The sequence below is a fragment of the Stylophora pistillata genome, chromosome 10 (genome assembly GCF_964205215.1).
Source record: "Stylophora pistillata chromosome 10, jaStyPist1.2, whole genome shotgun sequence".
NCBI classification, from domain to species: Eukaryota; Metazoa; Cnidaria; class Anthozoa; order Scleractinia; family Pocilloporidae; genus Stylophora; species Stylophora pistillata.
Window position 1 is genome coordinate 9,701,875 of NC_142528.1, and position 22,908 is coordinate 9,724,782.

The following is a 22,908-nucleotide window of genomic DNA, read 5'->3' on the forward strand; positions in this document are numbered from 1 at the left end:
CATTACCGTGGTGATAAATAACTATACACTGGATTTGTAAAGACGCGCTAAATCTTTCCCCAAGGAAAATTTTCTCCTTTTTCTTTCAATTCGTAGGACGATCGAAAGGAAGGGATGACAGCATTTGTCGAGAAACGAAAAGCCGACTTTACGGACAATTCACGGTCTGTTAGCTTTCGGGGAAATCGTAGCTTGCGAGAACTGTGGAATGTTGGGTGGGAGAGTTTAGACAGGTGAAAGAATAGTAACAGCTTATGCACAATGACGCGTGAAGCGTAACGAAAACATGTAGCATTAATTTTCTAAAAAACAAGAAGACTTAATCAATAAAATTGAACGAAAAAATAAAATAAGTAAAGTGGTATCATGATCATTTTCCGTTCGTTCGCTCATGTGTTGTATGGATACCGCGCAGTATACATTGCGTCTGGGAGAAGTATAGATTTCAGTTCCGTTTAGTTCGATATGCTAATTAAGACTCAGGCCAGGATAATTAAGTGACGCACTCTAATTGAGAACTCTCCAGTAATTGTTAACCCACTGTAAACCAAGTTTTTCTGTACTCATTCTATTTTTTAGTTTAAGTGTATAACAAAACATTTAATGACTTGCCCCACAGGAAACAGTGCTTTTTATTTCCTCTCAGTGCTGAATGGAAAGAAAACTCAATCTTCCGCTAGGGGTCAGTCATTAAATGCTTATCATCTTAAACGTGTTAGGTGTCTGTATTAGAATAAACTCTATTGGTAGGGTAGCTAGAGGGAAAAAGATGAAAAGTTTTTAGAGCATCGAAAGTTACATTCCTTATTTTGTTTTCCTTCAATTAGATTTTACTTACGCAGATCAGAAATAGAAACATATACATGTACAGTAGAGCACATAAACCTGCTAATTGTGACTCGTAAATGTATGACTTAGCGCGTTGGAAGAAATGCTGTTAGTTTACTTCTCTGCACAGAAAACACTAGAGCTTTGGATGTTTACATTTATGTTCTGAAAGTAATTGAAGTTTTCTTTTGTGTCCGAGTAACCTGCCGCCTACGCTTTGCTATTGACAAAAAACCGAGTCATTACACCATTTCAATATGAGGCATTACTAATGTAGGAGTATCAAGCCATTTCTATTCAATTCATTGATATTTCATGAAAAGTTGATCAAAGATATTTGCAATATAAACAAACACGCAAAGAGCTTGTGGAAAAAATAATCAAAGGTGAGAGTAACTGAGTCGTTTTGAGGAGGAGGCAAGTTTTTCGATTTGGCAAAAATTGACTTAGTTACACTTCAAAAGAAGATTACCGCCTAACTTTGTTAAGAGTGGATATATAATTCTTGAATAGTTCCGCTCCGATAATAAGTGTAAGTAAGACTTGTAAAAACAAAAGACCCGTAACAGAAGACAAGTCGAAAAAAAGTCGGAAACTGACAGGTAAGTGTGAGAGAAGGAGCTTGCTGTATTTACTTGTTATCGAGTGAATACCTTATGCGCGCCAGTGGACAAGTAGGGAAGATCCCATTTTATGGCTTGGTAGTTTAAAAGGCCTTTGTATTCTTTCGTCAGGCTCAGAAAAAATTTTATAAAAACTTCAAATTTGTAAGCTATTTGTTGATTTAAAAAAGGTCGTCATCTGTCAACGATGCTTTTTTTTTTTCTTTTATAAAAATTACAGGATGAGAGGGCATTTTGTTGGTTTCTTTTTCTGTCCTGTTCTGTTGAGTGGTGTCGCTGCATTTCTAGAGGCACTCAGTTCGTTGCTGAGTACTGACTTTAGCAAGGACGAGGTTTTCGAGAGAAGTTGAAGGTAATGCGAGAATGTGTTATAGTTCCCAACACAAACATTAGGTTCTACAACATAAGGCTCTATAACATATTATGATGCCCCTCACTGGCAGTCAATTTTCTATACTTTCCTCGTTATACTCTCTTTGTGACGACTGCTCCCCTCTCCGTTCCCCTTAAAGACCATGTGATTCCTCCAAAATCCCCCCTCCTCCCCATCCCAGGTGATATATAACGACTGGTCTCTAACTCCTTATAACTCTTAAGGCTACTTCACCTTTTTACGGTATCGGCAATCAAGATGGCTTCTCAGAACTGATTAAACAACTACACACAAACTGTATCCGTACTTTATCGCTCTCCTTTTCACTTTGTTCTTGATTAAAGTATTTACGATACACTGTATGAAGATAACTGATGAAACTAACTGAACTTGTAGCTTTCACGACTTTTGTTGCTTTTCCAGGATTTGAGCTCATTGGTCACATCACCAAGACATTGTACGCTGACGAAATTAGCTGTGGATTAAGATGCCTTCAGGATAAAAAATGCCGATCATACAACAGCAAATCCGATACAAATGATGCAGGGAAGAAATGTCAGCTGAGTAACCAAACCAAACAATCGAGTCCGGAAAACCTGAGGCAAAACCCACGTTCTACTTATTATGGAACAGGTATTGTTGAGTAAGGTACTTAAGGCTATTTTAACGTCTACGCTATTAACCAAGCGTGAGGTCAAGATGGCTGGATATTGGCCGTGGTCTTTTTTTGTATTCTGTGGACCGAGACGAAGTCGAGGTCCATAACAATGGGAAAAAAGAGCGAGGCTAATATCCAACCATCTTGACCGAACAAGCTTGGCTAATAAAGGATTTATTATAACGCAAAAAGATTTCGTTTTATTAAGAATTGAGAATGACTTGTTTATTTCGAGAGCTGGGATAAAAAGCCAACTGTGTCAAGCACAACAAACTCAAGAGTATCGTTTCTGTTTTCTTTGTTTTGACTATCTTCTGCCGCTTTTTGCGTTTCCATCCCCCGAAATTGTCCAAGAACTAAAAACGTAGTTCAAATTCTATTTTATTTCATGCGCAGGATCAATGCGGGCAATCCCGAGCGGGTAAGATGGGCTCATCATGCCCGCTCAGGTAGCCAATCAGAACACAGGATTCGCTTCATCTCGCCCACGGGCACTGCGAGCGATGTAATAAATTATTACTGATGGTTTCAGTCCAAACGTCTGTTAATAATCAAGACCAAACTTCTAGAAAAAGATTTTAAAAATTCCTCAAACTATTATATTACTCGGATGGAGGGGGGGGGAGGGGTCGGAGGATTTTGGTTGTGTCAAAAAAAAAAAAAAAATCAACCTTATCCCCCAAGTTCCTCCACATTGGTAATCAATTTTCTTTGGTCTTCCATTTAACTGTCTCTGTTAGCGACGACTGATCCCCTATCCGTTCCCCTTGAATACTATGTGATTCCCCTAAAGATCCTCCCGTGCACCTCCCCTCCGGTAAATGATGACTGACTCTTACTTATAGTTATGGTCAGAGGTTTTCAAAGCTATCTCGTGTTATGTGTTACTTTTCCTTCAGTTTTCTTTGAGATTGAGGGGCGTTATGGATCCTACAAAGATTTTCAAAATCTAGAGTGATCTAATAATTAAGCGAAGTGAATTACCAATGGAATAAGACCTACATGGGTTGTTTTGTTTCTGAGTTTGATCCTCGTCTGTTTTCAAAGATTATTCTTTCCTCTTCTAATGCAGATAAACGAGGATTTGATTCTGCTTATCCGGCTCATTCCTGCAAGGAAATTCGGGACTCTGGACACTCCGAAGGTGACGGGGAGTACTGGATCGACCCTGAGAAAAATGGAAACCCTTTGAAGGTCTGTTGTGACATGTCAACATATGGTGGTGGGTGGATAAATTTTTGTTTTTGAGACACGAGGACTTTAACCGGAGTGCATTGGACTTTGGGCCGGTTTTTAATGGAACATTCTGTGGTCTGGGGTGTTAGTGCTTTCTCTACTGAGGTGTTTGTTATGGTTTTTAAAGGGAAAGTACGGTCTAGAGAAAGTTTATCTCAATTAGAAGACTTTTTCCTCAGGAGTTCGAAAATAACTTCCATTTTGTCTAGTTTGCTTTGTATTAGCGATAAGAGCGCTTTGAAGTTGCCCATTTTTACAACTTTCGTGGTTTGAAAAACGCCATCTTGGATATTACGTCATTGTGACGTAGCAATAGTCAAACTTAGTTCGGCACTTTGTCCTTGTTGACTAGTTCGACCTTCTGTGAAAACAATTTTCTAATACTCTCAATAGGGGAAATGAAGTGAACTATCCTGTTGTTGAATGTCAAAATACATACTAATATTCAAAAGGAAAAGATGCAAGCCTCTACAAGCTACCGGAAAGTGAAATATTAAGGAAAAGTTAGCCGGCAAAAATGACCCGCGACGACGACTTGCCGAACCCTGTAAAACCTCACAACTTCCAGAACGAAGACTTCCAGCGAGATATACAGGCATGTAAGTTTTCCTTGTTGACCTTCGCTTCGAACTGAAAACTATGCTTACCTTTTCCATATTCAACACAGCTCCCAGTTATTTATTCTACGAGTTTTTCCAAACCATTTTAATGCGAGCGAATAAATTGAAGCTCGTAATGGTGGTACACCGTGTGTGGCAAATTTTCAGTCGCTACTCTTGACCAAAGCCGATTACAACATCATGCGCTTTTCCAAGCGGTGTACAAATATATCTTGTCTTTCCTAAGTCTGATAAGTGTCCATCGAGTAAATTTTCTTTACCCCAACAATCACATTCTCTTGCGGAGAAAAAACTACATGACATTAATACATCGCTAGCAAATTATCAAGACAAACACGTTTGCGACTAATACAAATTATTAAAAACTGGATCATTGGATAATGCAATTCAAGACTTTTTATTGGTTTAGCCATTATAGTAGATGAGCCAATATACCATAGATCTACAAATATGATAAGCGTACGCGTCAGCTTAAAATTAAAAGGGAGCTAAAAAAATAAGATTGGTAAGATTTGTCTAATATCTTGGAGGCGTTTTTAGTAAAACAATTAATCCACGCGCGCTTGTTGGATGTGAGATGATTATGGCCAACTCGGCATACGCGCCTCGTTGGCTAACTATCATCTCATATCCAACGCGCGCTCGTGGAATATTTGTTAATTATCCTTCGTCAGGCAGGAGCCATATTTCACTATATCATATCGATTGGACACGATAAAAATAATATGAAAATATTTATGTCTTCGAACCAACTACTTGACGTAATTATGCAGTGCTTATGCTTTCAAAAGAAATCGAAAGTTTCATTTTAACTTCAATTTCTAATGTAAACACTGTATGACAGAGGCAATTTTCTGGTGGCCGTCGAAAATAACATAGCTCTACTTCTCACAAGTCGCGTCATTTCAAACATTTTAGAGCGAAAAACACGGCGTTGAAGCTAATTCTAAGCAATAAAGATGAAAAAAACTTTGCAAATTAAAGGTAAAGGCTGAAAGAAACAAAATTTAATTCGTAACAATTAACTTCTGCCTTTTGTAAGCGCTAATTTTGGCAGCTAAGCGTTTGTAATCAATTTTGTCAGTGTTTACGCATACGAAGAATGATCTTCAAGTCTATCATTTCTAACTTGTTGCATGCCAACTGGGGCTGATCTTAGTTCCAAATGGCTCGTGTTCCGTTCATGATACACCGAAAGCTGGGTTCCTGTAACTGCAAAAATAGTTCGTCTCATTCCGAGGTAGCAGTGTAAAATGAATCCGTAGCGGGCACTGCGGTCTTCTTTAGCGAAGTAACTATCACTCCACAGCTAGGATTTGTTTGAGGAAAAAACCTTTGCCTTTCGAATTGAGTCGGTGTCCTAGTACATTTAATTCTTAGGCGGATACATTCTCGTTTTCCGTAGGTTTCTCTTGACAGTTGCCTCAAGAGGAACACTCGCGATTTCCAAGACGTGAGCGACTGAGCGGGTCGACGTTTCTTCTTGAAATTCATTTTCTTGACTTTCTCTCTCTCTTTCTCCCCTACAGAAGTATCTCCTTCCCCTAAAGACCAGCCATGTTTCGTTTGAAACATAAATGGATGTACTACATCTTCTCGCTAGATTAAAATCCAAGTCGAGAATTCAATAGGTGGCGCCCCCATAGCCGCACTTTTCCTTGTTTACATCCACTTCAGCAAGGGATAGAATTAAGCATGTTTGACTATTGCTACGTCATAACAAAGATGGCGGATTTCAATTTAAAAATGCCGATTTTTGGAACGTAATTGTTCGCAACTAAAACGCTTTTAGCTCAAATGAATAGCCAGTTAGGATAATTCAAGCAAGGAACTTTTGATCTAAGTAAACTTTTTCTAGACCGTACTTTCCCTTTAATATGAAACAAATTCTAGTTACATGGATAGCACTGAATCATTTAGAGTTTGTTTTATCTTAGGAGGTTGGCTTCTAGTGTCAAACGTTGAGTTCGGAAGCCCCTCTCCTAAAGTGTCAGTTGAGACAACGTACCGCGGAATCAGTAATTCACATATGGTTCTGCAGAAAGGTGCCATGAAAGAGCTTAGAAAACACTTGTTCTTCACCCCCTTGAGATTTCACTGCCGTAAGAAACTGGGGCGCACGTTCCACGTGGTCACAGCTTCCAATAGTTCTGGTGAAGCTGTGGTCCAGTACTTCAGTGGTCAGACGGATGAGCAGCCTGACGCCTGTGGTTCGTTTGTGAGATTGAAGTGGGATGACAGTTCCAATTTAGCTGGCATTTGCAAAGACTGGGGTCGACTAAAAAATGGAACTTACTTTGTTGGAAAGTGGGGACATGGTGAAGATCAAAACAGGTTATATCGGTACCCTGCCTTCGGACAATATAGGTATCACTTGATGATCTCTTTGAATTACGGTGGTGACCTTATCTCCCTGCAATGCGATGATGGCGGTCAGGGAGCCACCTCAATTGGAGATTTTTGGAAAGTCTTTGTCCGATAATGCCAAATATCTTTTAAAACCTAAGAGTTTTCTGTTAATAGAGCGACCCTTGATTCTGCACACAAAAAAATCATGACCACCAATAGTCCATTTTACATCTGCGTGCTTCGTTCCAAAGGCTTTGAACAGGAGTAAGGCTAAGTGGGATCTTGTTATGATACAGACGTTGCTGCTTTTCATGATCAAATGTAAATTATTTTGTATAGTAATCATGCTAACTAGATACTTGTCTCTATCACAACAAGGCCACCCTCAGCCTTACTCCAAATCGAAGGCTTGGCAACTAAGTACACAACTATAATAAGGCTTATTAGACAAGGAAAATCAAATACTAATACAATACTTATATGTTCTTACCAGGTTTTAAAGCGCTTATATGTAAGACACCCCTTTCTCTTGTGGTAGACTGATTGACACTGCGCCACTGTCGTTACTATTAAGTTGTAGTTTTACATACACCGCACATTAAAGTATTCAATGAAACAACCCGCGGTAGAAGTTCAGCTATGTTTATTTCCAAGAACAATAAAAGTTCGAAGGGTAAGCTTTTCCCTTTAATTGGCGACAGAATTTGTAAATATGAGAAAGATAATATAAAAGGGATTGAAATAAAAGGCACTCATAACCAATAAGTTGAAAAAGTAAGGGAATAAAACACAAAGTTGAATTATTCACTTCATGGGTAGACTTCTAAATAAAAGCAATGTGGGTGATCACGTAAATTTTTCTCAGAAACTCGTCTCGAAAAAGGAGCGCTTTAAGCGGGTTATAGGGTACAGAAATGTTGGTCTTATTCGCAAAGTTCTTCTGAATAGGCTGGTAACTCATTGAAGGAAATGCCCAGGACTAAATAAATATGTTACTAATACTCCAGTAATGTAGTAAATCTCCTGAAAGGCACATTTGCATCTGCCAGCTTCATTGCAACTCTGCTAACTGAAAGGAAGATTTGTGCTACGGATACTATACACCGCTTGTTTTTCACATGTGTCAAATGCAAAACATGGAATAGAAATAACGCTGAATACTTAATGAACAAAAATATTTCTGTTATGCCTCCTGTTTTCCTCTTCAAATCAATTTTTTAAAACTAAACCAGTAAGCAGAGCTCTACGAACAGTAGATATAGTTGTAAAACTTCTCTTTATTCTCGGGCGCGTTTCAGCTCGTTTCGTCTAAAATATTGTAGGCAGTATACAAGGTGAGGAAAATAATTTGGGGTCGAGTATTTTATTCACCTTGCCTTAAAATTTTTTCAAATAATGTAGTAAATCTATTATTAAGCATAACTGTAGGGTTCTTTGTAGCTGTGTTAGATATATATGAATAACATGATTAGAATACAGAAGAGAAAAAGGATCGACCAACTGATGCATGGTCGAAAGATCTGTGCTACTTAAAACAGCTAGATATTTCCATGGCTCTGATAAGAAGTTCCTATCATAATTCTTTCGCTCAGCAGTAACGCTGAATTCTTACTGAAAGAATATATTTCTATTATACGCCTCTTGTTTTTACCTTAACAAGTAAGGATTATAACAAATTAAAGGTTGCACAACTTGATCCGCTCTTAAGACCGTTCTTAATTATTTTGATCCGTTAAACCCTCAAGCCATGTAAAGCAGTCAGTTTCTCATAAGTAGCTCTGGAGCTTTCAACTCCATTAAGGTACTACGGCAAGTTTCAGGATTTTTTCTCGCTGTGGCTTTACCAAATTTTTGCATGTCAGAACGAATATTTCCTCAGGCCCTTTTTCTTTCCGTAGCGCTTAGGTTGTTGAAAGTCATTCAAGGAAGCGGTAAGCTATTCATATTATATTTTACTTTTATATTCCTTCAAGAGAGGATGAAAACATCATCCCTCCTTGGTTCCCTCATTTGATCCTCTCATAAATCCCTCTACTTCTTAAAACCCTGAAATAGTGTGTTAGTGAGAATATCTCTTTGACGCTGTAGATCAAACCATATGTAAATTTAAGCTCTCATCCATGTGGTAAGGCAAATCTGACATATTTTCGTAGTTCTGTAAATGAAAAAGTGAGCGTAAACTACTATAATAGTCACAAATATCATTAACTCTGACTACTCTCAAAATGTATGTTTTTTTTGATGGCAGCCAAAAATTGGTCTGTACTGTATGAACTTCATATATTTCATTGTACTGACTATAGTTTGAAAGCCGTTCGTGAAAGCTTGGATTGGGTTAATTTTTTTTTAGGAATTTCTCAAAGTTTCCGTGTTTCCTTTCTACTTTCGTCTAATTTATTGCCGCTTTTAGTTAATTAGATAAAGCCGAATTATCCGTGTTTAGGGATCGACTGTGACAAGGGATCTTGAGATCAAAGATTGCGAAGAATAAAGAAAATCAGCGTAATCCTTGGGTATTTTTATGATGAATCAGAGATCGAGGATGTCATTTAATAAAAGTCAGGTTTGTAAGCACAGGACACGGGTGATAAGAATGACGAATGTCGACCAATGAATGTGTCATTTAACAAATATTTGGAGCAACACGCAGAAAAGTAACATATCGTTGAAATAATTAGGGTTTAAGGCTTAACATTTTAACTTCGTTTCTTTCTTATTTGTTATCACTAGATGAGTGTCGCACGCTATTGTTTGAATCCTCAATCGAAGGAGGCTCCTTGTCTATTGATCACGTGATCAGCTTTCATACGACGGAATCATCTGAGGATTGTGAATTGAAGTGTTACTTTGAGGACGATTGTATATCAATCAACATTAGAGCCCTGGGTGATGGAACATATTATTGTGAATTAAATGACTCAGACCATGTCATACATCCTCGAGATCTCGAAAATAAGACAGGCATTATTTACAGATCAGTAAAGGTATGAATTTCTCGATTCAAATTGATGGCGAATCAGTGTTAGGCTGCTTTCACGCTTGGTGCTCGATCACGGGGCCCGAGTAAGATTCTTGGTGGGCACTTATATGAAAGCACCTTTTTTTTCAAGTGCATGCGACAGAAGTTTTGCCTGTGCCCGAGTACAAGGTCGGTTACCCAGTGTCTGAACATAGCGCCCATTTTGTGCCGAAGTCCGGGTACTAACGCTCGTGCATCAAGTGTGAACGCACCCTTAGAGTTTGAGTACACAATTAAGCCCTTATTCCATAAGGGGATGCATTCAACCTAGTAATAGACTGCTCTTCTGTTGTAGAAGATCCCATAAGTATTAAGTTAAACAGCGAAAAAAAAAAAACGTAACTCTCGTGTGATTTTTTTTTCTATTCTATTCTTCCCTGCCTTTAATTTACTTCCTTCACGAGGCTCCGACATCTCGTCTCATTTTCTATGCTTTTTTTGCCTTCCTCCCCTTTCATTTTATTGTAGTCGTCATCCATCCAGTTCTTGTAGTGACAGTATGTTCATCAACAGAAAGTTTGCATCAACCATCCTTGCACACCGAACGGCCGCTGCCAAACAGGATTTGGCGCTAAAGGATACCGCTGTAAATGTTCTGCGGGATTTAAAGGAGAACATTGCTCTAATGGTAAAGGAAAAAAATATTATAAAATATCTATAGGTTATGGATCATTGAAATATCAACCATTACTAATTTCTCTCGATCGGGTGTAGAATCGAAGCATGCGGATCTTCTGAAACACAATTTAGTGTCAATTGGTTATTACAAGAGAAAATAATAGTTCTATTATTTCCTCTTGGTGACTATCAATCAAAAAAGTATGAGCGATGCAAGTCAAGACATTGTGTTGAGGAAATGGGGTACTTTGCGATGGATTAGCCTTCTAGAGGAGAGATACCTGTGGTAACATGTTTTAATGAGCAGGACCAAACCCTCAGAACTAGGCGAGTCAGTCTCACACGATATACACTGAATATATGAAGTTCATATATTTTGAACTGCGGTATTAGATACGTATGATGCACGATCCTCGCAGTAGATAGCGCTATTTATGCAATAGCAAAAATCAGACCTGAAAAAAATCAGGCCTGTACGGGACTCGAACCACTGACCTCTGCGATACTAGTGCAGCGCTCTACCAATTGAGCTAACAAGCCAAATTCGTAATGGGTTTATTACGAATCAACTTAACGGCCTGCTCCCATTTGGCTTGTTAGCTCAATTGGTAGAGCGCTGCACTAGTATCTCAGAGGTCAGTGGTTCGAGTCCCGTACAGGCCTGATTTTTTTCAGGTCTGATTTTCGCTATTGCATAAATAGCGCTATCTACTGCGAGGATCGTGCATTATACGTATCAGTCTCACACGTAACTTTTCTCCTTCTCTTCTTCATAGCCTCGGAATCCGACGACTCGTCTTATTTCAAAGTTATTTCTGTTTTCATTAAAATGTAGAGATCATTGGTCACGATAAATTGAAACCTGGAATTTCTTGTGGACACATACTAAACAGTGGGTCGTCTGAAGGTGACGGGGAGTACTGGATCGACCCTGAGAACAGCGGTGTTCCCATTAGGGTTTATTGTGATATAACAACTGCTGGGGGTAAGGCTACTTTAATATTTATTTTTGGTATATTGTTCTCGACGGGCGATAATACCATAGAGGTATTAACCAATTGAGGTAACCGCCTCCCGGTTAGCTCAATTGGTTAGAGCGCCGGATTGTGTTGTGTGGGAGGTCGAGGGTTCGAGTCCCGGCCGGACCAATATTCATGGTCTTAAAATAACTGAAGAGAATTTGCTACCTTTCTATAATAACAAGAAATGGATAGATATACTAGTCTTCTCGGATAACGCCCCGTCTCTTGCAGGGTTAGGGGTAAGAGATATTAATTTCTCACGCACGAGATTACTGTGTGGTGGATGTCCTCCCCTGGGGGTGGGATGGGTGGGTTTACTGGGCCCGCAGTAATTGGCGCAAGCTGTTGCGGTGTCCATGCCTGTCGGCAAAGCTAATAAACTAAAGGTGCGCGCACTCTCACTAGTCGACGATGAAGTCGTATCTTTTTAGTCACCCCCAAAGAGATGATTTTAATGCTAAACATTAATTTTGAATCTGGCCATCGATCGGTTTTACTTCTTATTAACTAAAATTTTGATTGGTCGAGAGCATTCAGTTATTAAACAATAGCGTGTGAAGGTGACATATCTGCAGCAGTTATTAGATTATCATGTCGAGTTCAAAGTCTGTCTAGTTTCCGAGCCCCTCACCTGTTAAGCGTTCTCAAACTTTTGCAAATACACAGAGAAAATTGTTTAAAAATGTATAATAAAACAGTTATTGTATTCGAATTATTTCATGATATCATGAATTATCAACCCTTCGTATCTGTGTTATCAGCCTCAGCGTTCGGCTACGATAGATACCTCAGACCTTGGCAGTGATAATTCATGATATGAAGCTCAACCTAATCCTAAAATTGCTTATTGTTGGAAGAAGTGACTGGCGTTTTGACAACCTGAGAGGAAGTCATCATCACTTGAAAAAGTGATATATACATATATATATATATATATATATATATATCGGAGTTCAATCGAGACGCTAAAAATGTCTAAAAAGGGTTGAAATAACGGATTAGTCCCGTCAAAGGGTTGTTCTTAAATAATTCCATCATTACCTGGTTTGAAGAATCCCGGTCTCTTAATTACATGGAGCCGAACTTTACATGTTTGTTAATTACTTTCGTGGAGGTGATCAGTGAGATTTGCTTCATTTCAGGAGGCTGGGTGTTGGTCACAAACATTGAGATCTCTAGCTCGACCTTAATTGCTGGTTTAACCGTCCAAAATTCGTACCGAGGAATAGAGAACTACAAAAACTACGTCATGGCTCTGACAAATAGCGCCATGAATGAACTGTGCAAGATTCTTCTTGTTACTGAGCTCAGATTCCACTGCAGAAAACAAATGAAACGAACCTTCCACGTGACCACGGCCTTCAACAAAACTGGCCAGGCTGTAGTCCAATACTTTTGTGGCCAGACCGACGAACTTCCCTTATCGTGCGACTCTTTCAAAGTAATGAGAGATGATAATTCAATTTTAGCAAGACGTTGCAATGACTGGGGAGATGACGGTGCGCAGGCGCAGACACAAATCGGGACTTGGGGGCATTATCTCACCGCCTCTGACCCTGACGATGGAAGGTTGTACAGTTTCGCGGCATTTATTGGGAACACCTCTTATTGGCACTTAAGCCCGATCGAACGACTGTTATTATGTGATGATAACGGATTAGAATTACCCGGGCTATATTCTGGCGATTTCTGGAAAATATATGCGCGCTAAGCTATGCTTTAAAGATACTTTGGCGTCTTTTTCATTTAACAAATAGATTCCATTTTGACGAGTGTCTGTTCAGTAGATCACAGTGTTAAAATTGTTTTGTACCGCCACTACAGTTGAATCTCGATTATCTTGACCTCGGTTATCCGGATTTCTCGATTGTCCGGACTTTTTCTCTGGTCCCATTTTTTTCATGAATATTTAATAATATTAGTCGTGTTCAAGATCCGTAGCCATATTATTTTCAAAACTACAACGTTGAAGAGTGAAGTAAAGGCGATGTTCTTCTTTAAGGCAAACTGACTTACTTCAACAGTTTAGGCCGATGTAAAAATATTTCATTGATTTTAATTGTTAATACATACGTTTAGAGGTATTCACTTAGGACAGTAAAGATGTAGACCACATCAATTTTTAAAACGATTCGTAAATTTTTTGTTTCAGGATTAAATTTCGCTTTCTTATTTAATCAGTTTTTTGTTCCTCATTAATATTCATATTCTCGATTATCCAGACTATTTCGTCTAGTCCAAACGAGTTCGGATAATCAAGGTTCGACTGTATCAACATCACGTATCATTTATTATTAATCCTTCCATTTTGAGTGTTTTAATCATTTTAGGGAGCTAGAACCCCTCAATTACTTGGAAAATGTTTTGGATATGATAAAGTGTGTGTCAGTCTTTGTATCAGTCGGAGCGGCTGTTGGTAGCTTGAGTGTTTCGCAGCAAACCTGAAACAACTGCGAACCGACTTAGAGATTGACTGTGATGATAGATAGTGCAAGGAACGAGATTTCAGTTTATTTAACTAAAGGCTCACAGCACGAGTTGTAAAAACTATAATGCAATACCCACTGTAATCAGCGGACGATGCACAATGAAAAAAATTAAACAATGATAATAAGCGCCTAAAATATAAAAGTTGACGACACTATTTGTCGAGACATGAGCGTGCGTTGTGGGCGTTCTGACAGCCTTCCCCTGGGGGTGGGCGTAGATTTCGCTTCGTCCTTGTGATCCGGTCGCAGCCTCCAACATAACGCGGCTTAACTGTTAACTTTCATGCACTAATATACATGCTCTTGTTTATGCAGTCCACAATGACCTATCAACAGCTATAGGTACATGTACCAAGTATAATCTCGTTCCCATGGACTTTTTCCCCTCCCACCCCACCCCCAAGTAAGGGAAAAGGCCATGGGAACGAGGTTGGTGCTGAGTAAACTGTTTATAATTAACACTTTCGGATAAGAGTAAAAATTCTCCTACTCATAAACTTACTCTTAAAAAAGAGTACTCAAACAATTGTAATGTAACATGGAAGTGCAGATTCTGTTTCTTTGATTTTAAATCAACCCTCTCTAGTAATTCTTGATAGTCATGAATAAAATAGATACTGATCCAGAGATCAAACACGAGTGTACGAATACTATTTCTGAAACTTAATGAGAATAATTTTTAAGCGTAAAAATCATATATATGTTCACGAATAAGATGAGCAGAGATGATATGCCGGGGGCTCGGTGTATGAGATATGAAACACTTTTTTTTCGAAACTTACCTTTTTTAGTCTCGTTCTTGCTCTGAATATGCTATGCTCAGGACTAGAAGAATTAGGTCTGCAAAGTTCTGCTAATGTTGAATGTTTCGCTAGGAACCAATTGCAAGGTACTCTGGAACTAACTATAAATTAATGTTAGATATCTTCCAATTACGTTTAGTAACTTCATTTCGTCACAGAAAGACAACGCAGATCTGAAAAATTACTCGTCACTCAAATAAACACACACACACAAAACCAAACAAACAAAAAAAAAGGTTAACATTTATTTCAAATTATAGAAAACTATCCTCCCTATAAAAGTCCACGGTCAAAGGCTGTCGGCATTCTGAAGGCAACTCGACATTTCTCTACCTTAAGTTAACAAAAATGAAATTCTGAAACTAGAACCCGGTGCAGCTGGATTTACTAAAAATTATTATTATTTGTAACATTTTTATCAGGCGCCTCAGAATGTTTTATTATTAATGGAGTCACCCTTACGTGTTTGCAAATTTAATTCTTCTGTTTAGACTGTACGTCTTTCGAGTAATTAATATTTTCCGCTCTCGAAGCGTCACTCAGTTAAGTGCTCCTTGTGGTGTGGTGTCGTTAGTTATTCTCCAACGACCAGGTGTCGAACTTTGATTTGATGGCTCAGTCAAAACTCTATTTCAAGTTCAAGCAAACGACTCTTTTTCCTTTCATGGTTCTCATTCTGACTGAAATCGTACAAGGAAACGGTGAGTCATAAATCATTTGATAATCCTAGGGTTTACGGTCAATTCACCATCACAACAAACTCTTCACCACAAAACTCGCCACCACTTAAAGTGAGGGGGAGGGGGAGGGGAAGAGGAATCATGAGAATATTCTAGAGCCTTATAAGGGGGATCAGGTACATTTTATCGCGACAAAACCAAAATCGTTCCCCCCTCTCCACAGGTGATAATGACTGGTCCCTATTTGGCCTAAGAAAAGCCGGCCACAATCTCAGCCGCTCATGTCCAATCTTTTTGAATATTAAAAACAATCGCCATTCAGTCACTAGTCTGTTCTGTACTTTAGACAGGTTAAAATTGTTTTCAAGTTCGCACCTTGTGGTATGAACTGATTATTCTAAAATGAAGATCTGGTTGATTACTCTTTTTTCTCTGCTACTTCTTTTTATAGACGATTGTCGCATTCTAAAGTATGAACCCCGGATAGTTGGGAGATCTCTGTTGAATCACACGATCATTTCGCTCGTCATAGACTCGATGGACATTTGTGAATTGAGGTGCTATCTTGAACACGACTGTGTGTCGATCAACTTTGGAGCTGAAAATGACGGAGGGAATAGATGTGAACTAAGTGACTCAGATCACTTTGTTCATCCTGGAGATCTTAAAGATCGAGAGGGATTTATCTACAGATCAGTTGAGGTATCATTGTATTGGTCATTCAATTCCATGGAGGTCTTACACCATGAAATTAGGACCGCAAAATTAACTATGCAAAAAGAAAGACATTGCACATACTTCTCAACTTTGCGCCAAGACGTTGATGAGTTGTTTTCCCTTTAGGCGCACTGTGTTCTTCTGACCCGGTTATAAAACACTTATTCTGGGTTTTCCGGTTCAAACCAACCTGAGGAAAGAAATTGTGGTGTCCCTAGGTGTTACGCATTGTTTAAATCCTCTCTGCCTCCATCTCTCTTTACTTTTACGACAAGCATTTCCTTTTCAATCTCTTTTCCTTTTATTCTCTGCTATTTTCACAATTTTTTTTATTTTCTCTTGTCTAATATCTCCCTTCTACAGTAGAACTTTAGTAACTGAAACTTGGTTAACTCGAACTCCCTGGTACCCTGAGAAACATCCGATTTCCTTTAACCCATTCTTTGTTCCTTTTGGAGTTCGAGTTAGCGGGGTTCTACTGTATTTTCTAGCAATTTCTTGCCTCTTCTGGCATGAAATGAATAAGTATGTAATCGAATTTCTTTTTGCCTCAACAGAATTTTTGCACCAGCAATCCTTGTTCATCGAACGGCCGCTGTCAAACAGGATTTGGAGATAAAGGACACCGTTGTATATGTTCTACAGGATACACCGGGGAACACTGTTCTACTGGTAAAACTTTTTGTGACGATCTTCTGAAATTCTGACTTCTTGACCGACAACTGATAAGATGTAACCCTTCCTCTCGCAAGATCTGATAAGAAATTCTTCGTACTGTCTGCCATACAATTTACATGACGTTACTTCGGGGAATTTGCAATTGGATCCACTTATGATCCCCGAATTAATATTTTTTTCTCATCCCCAGTTGTCTGCTTGATATTGTATTGATAATGCAAAAAGAAACTCTGACTTGGTCACCCATGGTAGTGAAAGGGTTTTATCATTATTGTTATAGCCAACTATTTATAATTTTCATCACCTTTTATTGTTAAGCGATTACTTTTCAGAGTTTTAGAGGACACCAATCAAATTTAGGCGCAACTCACGCCTGACACATAAATTTCCGTTATGATGCATCTAGGGATTATCGGTCACGTTAAAGAAAAACCCGGAAATTCTTGTAAACATATCATGGATACTGGGTCATCGAAAGGAAACGGGGAGTACTGGATCGACCTCGGGAAAAGCGGAGACCCTTTAAAAGTTTGCTGCGACTTGACAACTGATGGAGGTATGAAGGATTCTTGAAATATTGATAAAACAATCGATTAGCAACCTCCAGCATTGATGCACCTCCCTGCATGAACCCAGCCGCGTGATAAAAGCTCAACTTACTCTACCATACAGTTCTTACAATGTTACTTTGGAGAGTTTGATATTGGATCAACTGATAATCCCCTGATTGTCTTTTTTGCTTATTCTCATAACTGGTCTGCTTGATATTGTATTGATATTGTAAGGAGAAATTCTGTCTTGATCACTCAAGGGAGTTAAAGGGTTAAAGCCATCATGAAGAGAGGATTCGCGGCATTTATAATTGGTGCTTTTATGCACGAGCAAGCATAGATAATCCCATCAATGTACACACTTTTTGAAAGCTTGATAATCATGGAAACAACCACAACTTTGAAGTTTCTCAAAAGATAATTTCTGGCAGAATTTATATCTGCGAGATTCGCGTACTCTCAAAGCAACCATCCGACGGCTGTTGAATCCTTTTTTAAGATTCGAAAACTCTGTAAGCCTGAAAAATTGATTTTCCTATTTGTGAAGGGTTCGCAGATCCGTCTCAAATTTATTTATAAATTAATATTTTGCATGCTTTTTGTAATCCTTGTGTCGTTCTCTTTCAATAATATTTAAACTTGTCCGATCCTCCCTCCTTTCCTCCTGACACCCTGTGCCCTCCCTCCCCCCTAAAATCCTCCGACTCTATTCAGACGATAAATAATGATACAATTAAGTTGGCTTGATTTCAGGAGGTTGGCTGCTGGTCGCAAACATTGTGGCTGAGGATTCCACCCCTCAGAAGATGACGTCTATGGGATTATATCTTAGAATACAAGACTACCACAATTCAAAAATGTTCCTTTCCGACACCGCCATGAGCGAACTGAGGAGGCGTTTGTCTTTCACTCAGCTGAGATTCCACTGCAGCAAACAACTGGGACGCACGTTCCACGTGACCACTGTCGCTAACAGCTCTGGTAAAGCCGTGGTCAAATACTTCAGCGGTCAGACGGATGAGCAACCTTCTTCATACAAGTCTTTCCCGAGAGTAGAGGGGGATAATTCTTTCCTTTCTGTGATGTGTCATGGGTGGGGAGCCAGTTATGGCGGGAATTGGGGTCACTGGCGCCGGAATAAAAGGCTAGTCGATCACTTGGCGTACATTTCACTCAAGTATCACTGGTATATCAGCGAGTTGGACTGGTCGTGCGATGATAAAGGAAACGAAAACAAGCTATAACGAGGAGAGTTTTGGAAAATATACGCGCGATAAGGTGTCTTAAGAACTATCCACACTCCCCATATGACCATGATTGAAACGAGTAAAATTCTGACTGTTAGATTTTTTACCAGGAGTATGACATTAATTCAACAAGACAATGTGGTTGATGAAAAAAAAAAAAAAAAAGAATAAGAAAATTCTAACATTATTTAAACATCATAAAAAGTTGCACCAGCCTTTTTTATCTTAGAAAGCACACCAATTAGATCAAGAACATATTAAAAAGGTGAGTTATCATCATGTATTGCCTACCTTACTTACTATATACCGGGTGTAATAGTTTTCTCATTGCGTATGTTAAAAAGTTTTCAATTACAAAAACCTGTGCGGAAGGTGTTCAAGAACTTGTAAGAACAAAGACAATTATGTAGTAACTTTTGTTGTTTTCCCATAACGTATGCGACCTGGTGACACTCTTTGTGGAATATTCTTGTCCACAAGTCAGTTGTCATTGTATAGTGTTATACCTCAGAGTAGAGTGTTTTAGAGAACCGTTAGGGAGGACCTCGAGATTAGATTATGTTTAGAGCCGTTCCGAAGGACATCGATATTAGTTTAGTGTTTTTTTTTTTTTTTGGTGTTTCCTCCGATCAGTCTACGAAACACGAAACAACTTAAACCTTTTCACCACAAAGAGTAAGAAAAAAAAGTGAATTTCCCTTTACAGTATCATTATATTTTCCAGCAGGAAGTCGATGAGAGGAAAGAAAAATCTTATCTATGGGGGTTATTGACTGATCGAGCTTCGAATTCTCAGAATATAAGCAATGAATGACAAACAGAGTGGTAAAGTTTTCTATGGATCCTCGACCTCAAACTCATAATATCTGATCCATAATTCTCCATCCTAGCTGCTTTACTTTCGAGTTTGTAAATAAGTTGTAAAACTGGTGTGGAATCGCTAAAGAATACCGGCAAGTAATTCATGGCAGTCTCCATATAGACTCCCTGTTACCCAGTCTCCATATAGACTCCCTGTGTACCCTGTGTAGCCTGTGTACCCTGTGTACCCTGTGTACCCTGTGTACCCTGTGTAGCGTGTGTACCCTGTGTAGCCTGTGTACCATGTGTAGCCTGTGTACCCTGTGTACCCTGTGTACCCTATGTACCCTGTGTAGCCTGTGTAGCCTGTGTACCCTATGTACCCTGTGTACCCTGTGTACCCTGTGTACCCTGTGTACCCTGTGTAGCCTGTGTACCCTGTGTACCCTGTGCACCCTGTGCACCCTGTGCACCCTGTGCGCCCTGTGCGCCCTGTGCGCCCTGTGCGCCCTGTGCGCCCTGTGCGCCCTGTGCGCCCTGTGCGCCCTGTGCGCCCTGTGCACCCTGTGCACCCTGTGCACCCTGTGCACCCTGTGCACCCTGTGCACCCTGTGCACTCTGTGCACCCTGTGCACCCTGTGCACCCTGTGCACCCTGTGCACCCTGTGCCCCCTGTGCAACCTGTGCCCCCTGTGCACCCTGTGCACCCTGTGCACCCTGTGCACCCTGTGCACCCTGTGCACCCTGTGCACCCTGTGTACCCTGTGTATCCTGTGCACCCTGTGTACCCTGTGTACCCTGTGCACAGGGTACACAGGCTACACAGGGTACACAGGGTACACAGGGTACACAGGGTACACAGGGTACACAGGCTACACAGGGTACACAGGCTACACAGGCTTCACAGGCTACACAGGCTACACAGGCTACACAGGGTACACAGGGTACACAGGGTACACAGGGTACACAGGGTACACAGGGTACACAGGCTACACAGGCTACACAGGCTACACAGGCTACACAGGGTACACAGGGTACACAGGGTACACAGGGTACACAGGGTACACAGGGTACACAGGGAGTCTATATGGAGACTGGGTAACAGGGAGTCTATATGGAGACTGCCATGAATTACTTGCCAGAATACCACTTAGTCTCTTAGTTGATTAGTCAGAGTTTCTCATCGCCTGTTTGCTGGATAAACGCCCTGATATCGTAAGGAGATATTAAATATCAATCACTTCTAAGAGCGCAAATTCGAGTATTGCCCTTGGAAGTGAAAGATCAAGCCGACCACTCCTAGATGTGATCTTAATGCGTTTTAAAACCTATTATATGCAAGGAAACAACAGGACCCAAATATTGTATTCTTCATGAGAAAAGTTTGATACTTGTCCATTTTGATAGCCGCAAGTACCTGCAAATTTTAGAGGAAAAGCATCGTAATATCAACATCAATTTGTAACTTGAAGTGCTTATTAAGTGTTACATAACACCTCTGCTTGCAGAATTACATTGGTTACCAGTGCGCGCCAGAATACATCAAAAGTTACTTTTAACAAATTATAAAATTTAGCACGGTCTTGCGCCTAAGTACCTCTCAGACTTCATTAGCATTCAACAGCCTTCGTGCTATAGCTTAAGACGTAATGACAATGGTCCCTTGCTTGAAAGAGCAATTGCGAAAAAAAAGAAAACAATGGATGACAGAGCACTTCAGATAGCTGCTCCATTTTTATGGAACAAGTTACCTAGGTCTGCACGGAAAGCAAGGAACTTAGAATCTTTTAAGACTATGATTAAAACATTTTTATACAAGGAATCATTTCGCTTATCTTATTAATTTTCTTTTATCCATTAGTATCTTAGAAGTTCTTCTACAGTTGTTATTATTCTATATTAGATTTTTAAATGTAAATAGTTTGTGAGCTTTTTTGAAAGATTTTGTAAAATTTATAATAGAGGTGTAAGTTTAGCTATTAAGTTATATCATTGTGATGCACTTTTGAATATTGTATAGAGAAGGCGCAGTAGAAGTAATATTCTTATAAATATTATTATTATTATTGTTATATCAGCATCTAAATTCTGCTGAGGAAAAAGCTGTTGGTAGTGATACAACTGAAATATGCGTAGTGCGAATAAATGTTTAACCCTACTGCCTCCAAGATATCATTGATGATTCTCCTAAGTATCTGCCATACAATTCTTATGTTGTTAGCTAGGAGAATTTCACTCAGTCAGTCAGTGATTTTATTATCGTGTCAGTAACTTTATTATCGTGTCAAATCTTCTAGCTGAGCACAAGGGGTCTTCTAATAGGGGACACTTAAAATTACACTAAAATCTAAAAATCACACTAAGATATTTAGTACAGGTGTATAAATATATGGTGGGTGTATAAATATCTAGGTTTAAATGAAATTTTTTCAATAAGTTAAATTGCCTATACTTATGACTAAATTTAATTGGTACTTGACAATTACAATAATTTAACAAGTAAGCTCCCGTTAATTAAGAATTACAAATGCAACAGTTTATGCAGCCGCCATCAGTAATGAATGTAGCAAGATTCTCCCTCATAATATTTGCTTTAAATGTTGATAAGGAAGTTATGGCCCTGTTCTTACTCGATAGTTTTGACCAATTCTGGTATCGGATTAACTAATAATCCCCGAATTGAAATGTTTACTTTATTCTCTTTACTTGTCTGCTTGACTTCGTATTGATATTGTAAGGAGAAATTGTGCCACATTCTGTCACGTACACGCTTGAAGAGTCTCGGACTCGATCGATGACAATAGCGGGCCCTAATACCCTAAAAATGCTGCTCAATGACTCAGTGAGTTTCTTAACTCTGACCGAGACAGAACTGATTTCCCCTGACAATATCAATACAATATCAAACAGACAAGTGATGAGGATAAAAGGACTATTAGTTGATCAAATTCAAAATTCTCCAAAGTAACCATCACAAGAATTGTATGGTAGACACTCAGGAAAATTACTGGGGAGATCATGGGAGTGAAAGGGTTAAGAGATTTTAGACTTGTTCCAGGGTCGCTCTCTCTTCACCAGGCTGCAGAAAGAAGAGACAGCCTGGATCAAGTTTGAAGCGATTTGTCCGCACTCTGTCACGAAAGAGACTACGTACTGGTCGAGATGACAATTGATCGTTTTCACTGTTACGCATCGAGAGAAAGAAATTCAATGGATAAGGTTCTGAAATTGTAGAGGTATGGGAGATGGGTTAGGGAAGCACTTCTCCAAGTTCTAGGTCTCTTACTCTTCCCAACCTTATGATGTTCGTCAAAAAGTTTTGCGCAAATTTACAGAGCCCAGTATGGAACGGCCATGTTGGTGGATTTCCATGTTTTTTCCACCAAAATGGCAGCCGGAAGTAGTGTAAAACATCTGGAACTTACTTTGGCTATCTAGCCTACTGATTATCCAAACTAAACTAAAAAAATATGTATAAAAACACTTTCTCTAACACTTAACTTCCTAAAAAGGTTAAAAATCATCAGATAGGTCTCTATTTTTCGACAAACGCGATCGGAGCTTTATGTCACGCAACCACCAAAATTCTGAACTTC

The 22,908-nt window shown here is 39.3% G+C and overlaps 2 protein-coding genes across 2 annotated transcripts; both read left to right on the forward strand.

The window, feature by feature from the left end:
* Positions 1 to 3,554: 3,554 nt before the first annotated feature.
* On the forward strand, positions 3,555 to 8,384 carry LOC148721735 (uncharacterized). Its single transcript, XM_088737256.1, has 2 exons — positions 3,555 to 3,676; positions 6,276 to 8,384. The coding sequence occupies exon 2, from the start codon at positions 6,368 to 6,370 to the stop codon at positions 6,818 to 6,820; it is 453 nt and encodes a 150-aa protein (XP_088593382.1). The 5' UTR covers positions 3,555 to 3,676; positions 6,276 to 6,367; the 3' UTR covers positions 6,821 to 8,384.
* A 158-nt stretch (positions 8,385 to 8,542) lies between these two features.
* Positions 8,543 to 13,977, forward strand: LOC148721736 (uncharacterized). The gene is made up of 5 exons (XM_088736955.1): positions 8,543 to 8,618; positions 9,418 to 9,671; positions 10,220 to 10,334; positions 11,160 to 11,309; positions 12,489 to 13,977. Exons 1-5 carry the CDS (start codon positions 8,543 to 8,545, stop codon positions 13,055 to 13,057), a joined length of 1,164 nt encoding a protein of 387 aa, XP_088593081.1. The 3' UTR covers positions 13,058 to 13,977.
* Positions 13,978 to 22,908: the final 8,931 nt, after the last annotated feature.

Coding starts and splice junctions, on each gene's coding strand:
- LOC148721735 (XM_088737256.1), top strand. CDS start 6,368: ATGGTTCTGCAGAAAGGTGCCATGAAAGAGCTTAGAAAACACTTGTTC.
- LOC148721736 (XM_088736955.1), top strand. CDS start 8,543: ATGTCAGAACGAATATTTCCTCAGGCCCTTTTTCTTTCCGTAGCGCTT. Junction 10,335..11,159: donor AGGAGAACATTGCTCTAATG/GTAAAGGAAAAA, acceptor ATTAAAATGTAG/AGATCATTGGTCACGATAAA. Junction 11,310..12,488: donor TGATATAACAACTGCTGGGG/GTAAGGCTACTT, acceptor GCTTCATTTCAG/GAGGCTGGGTGTTGGTCACA.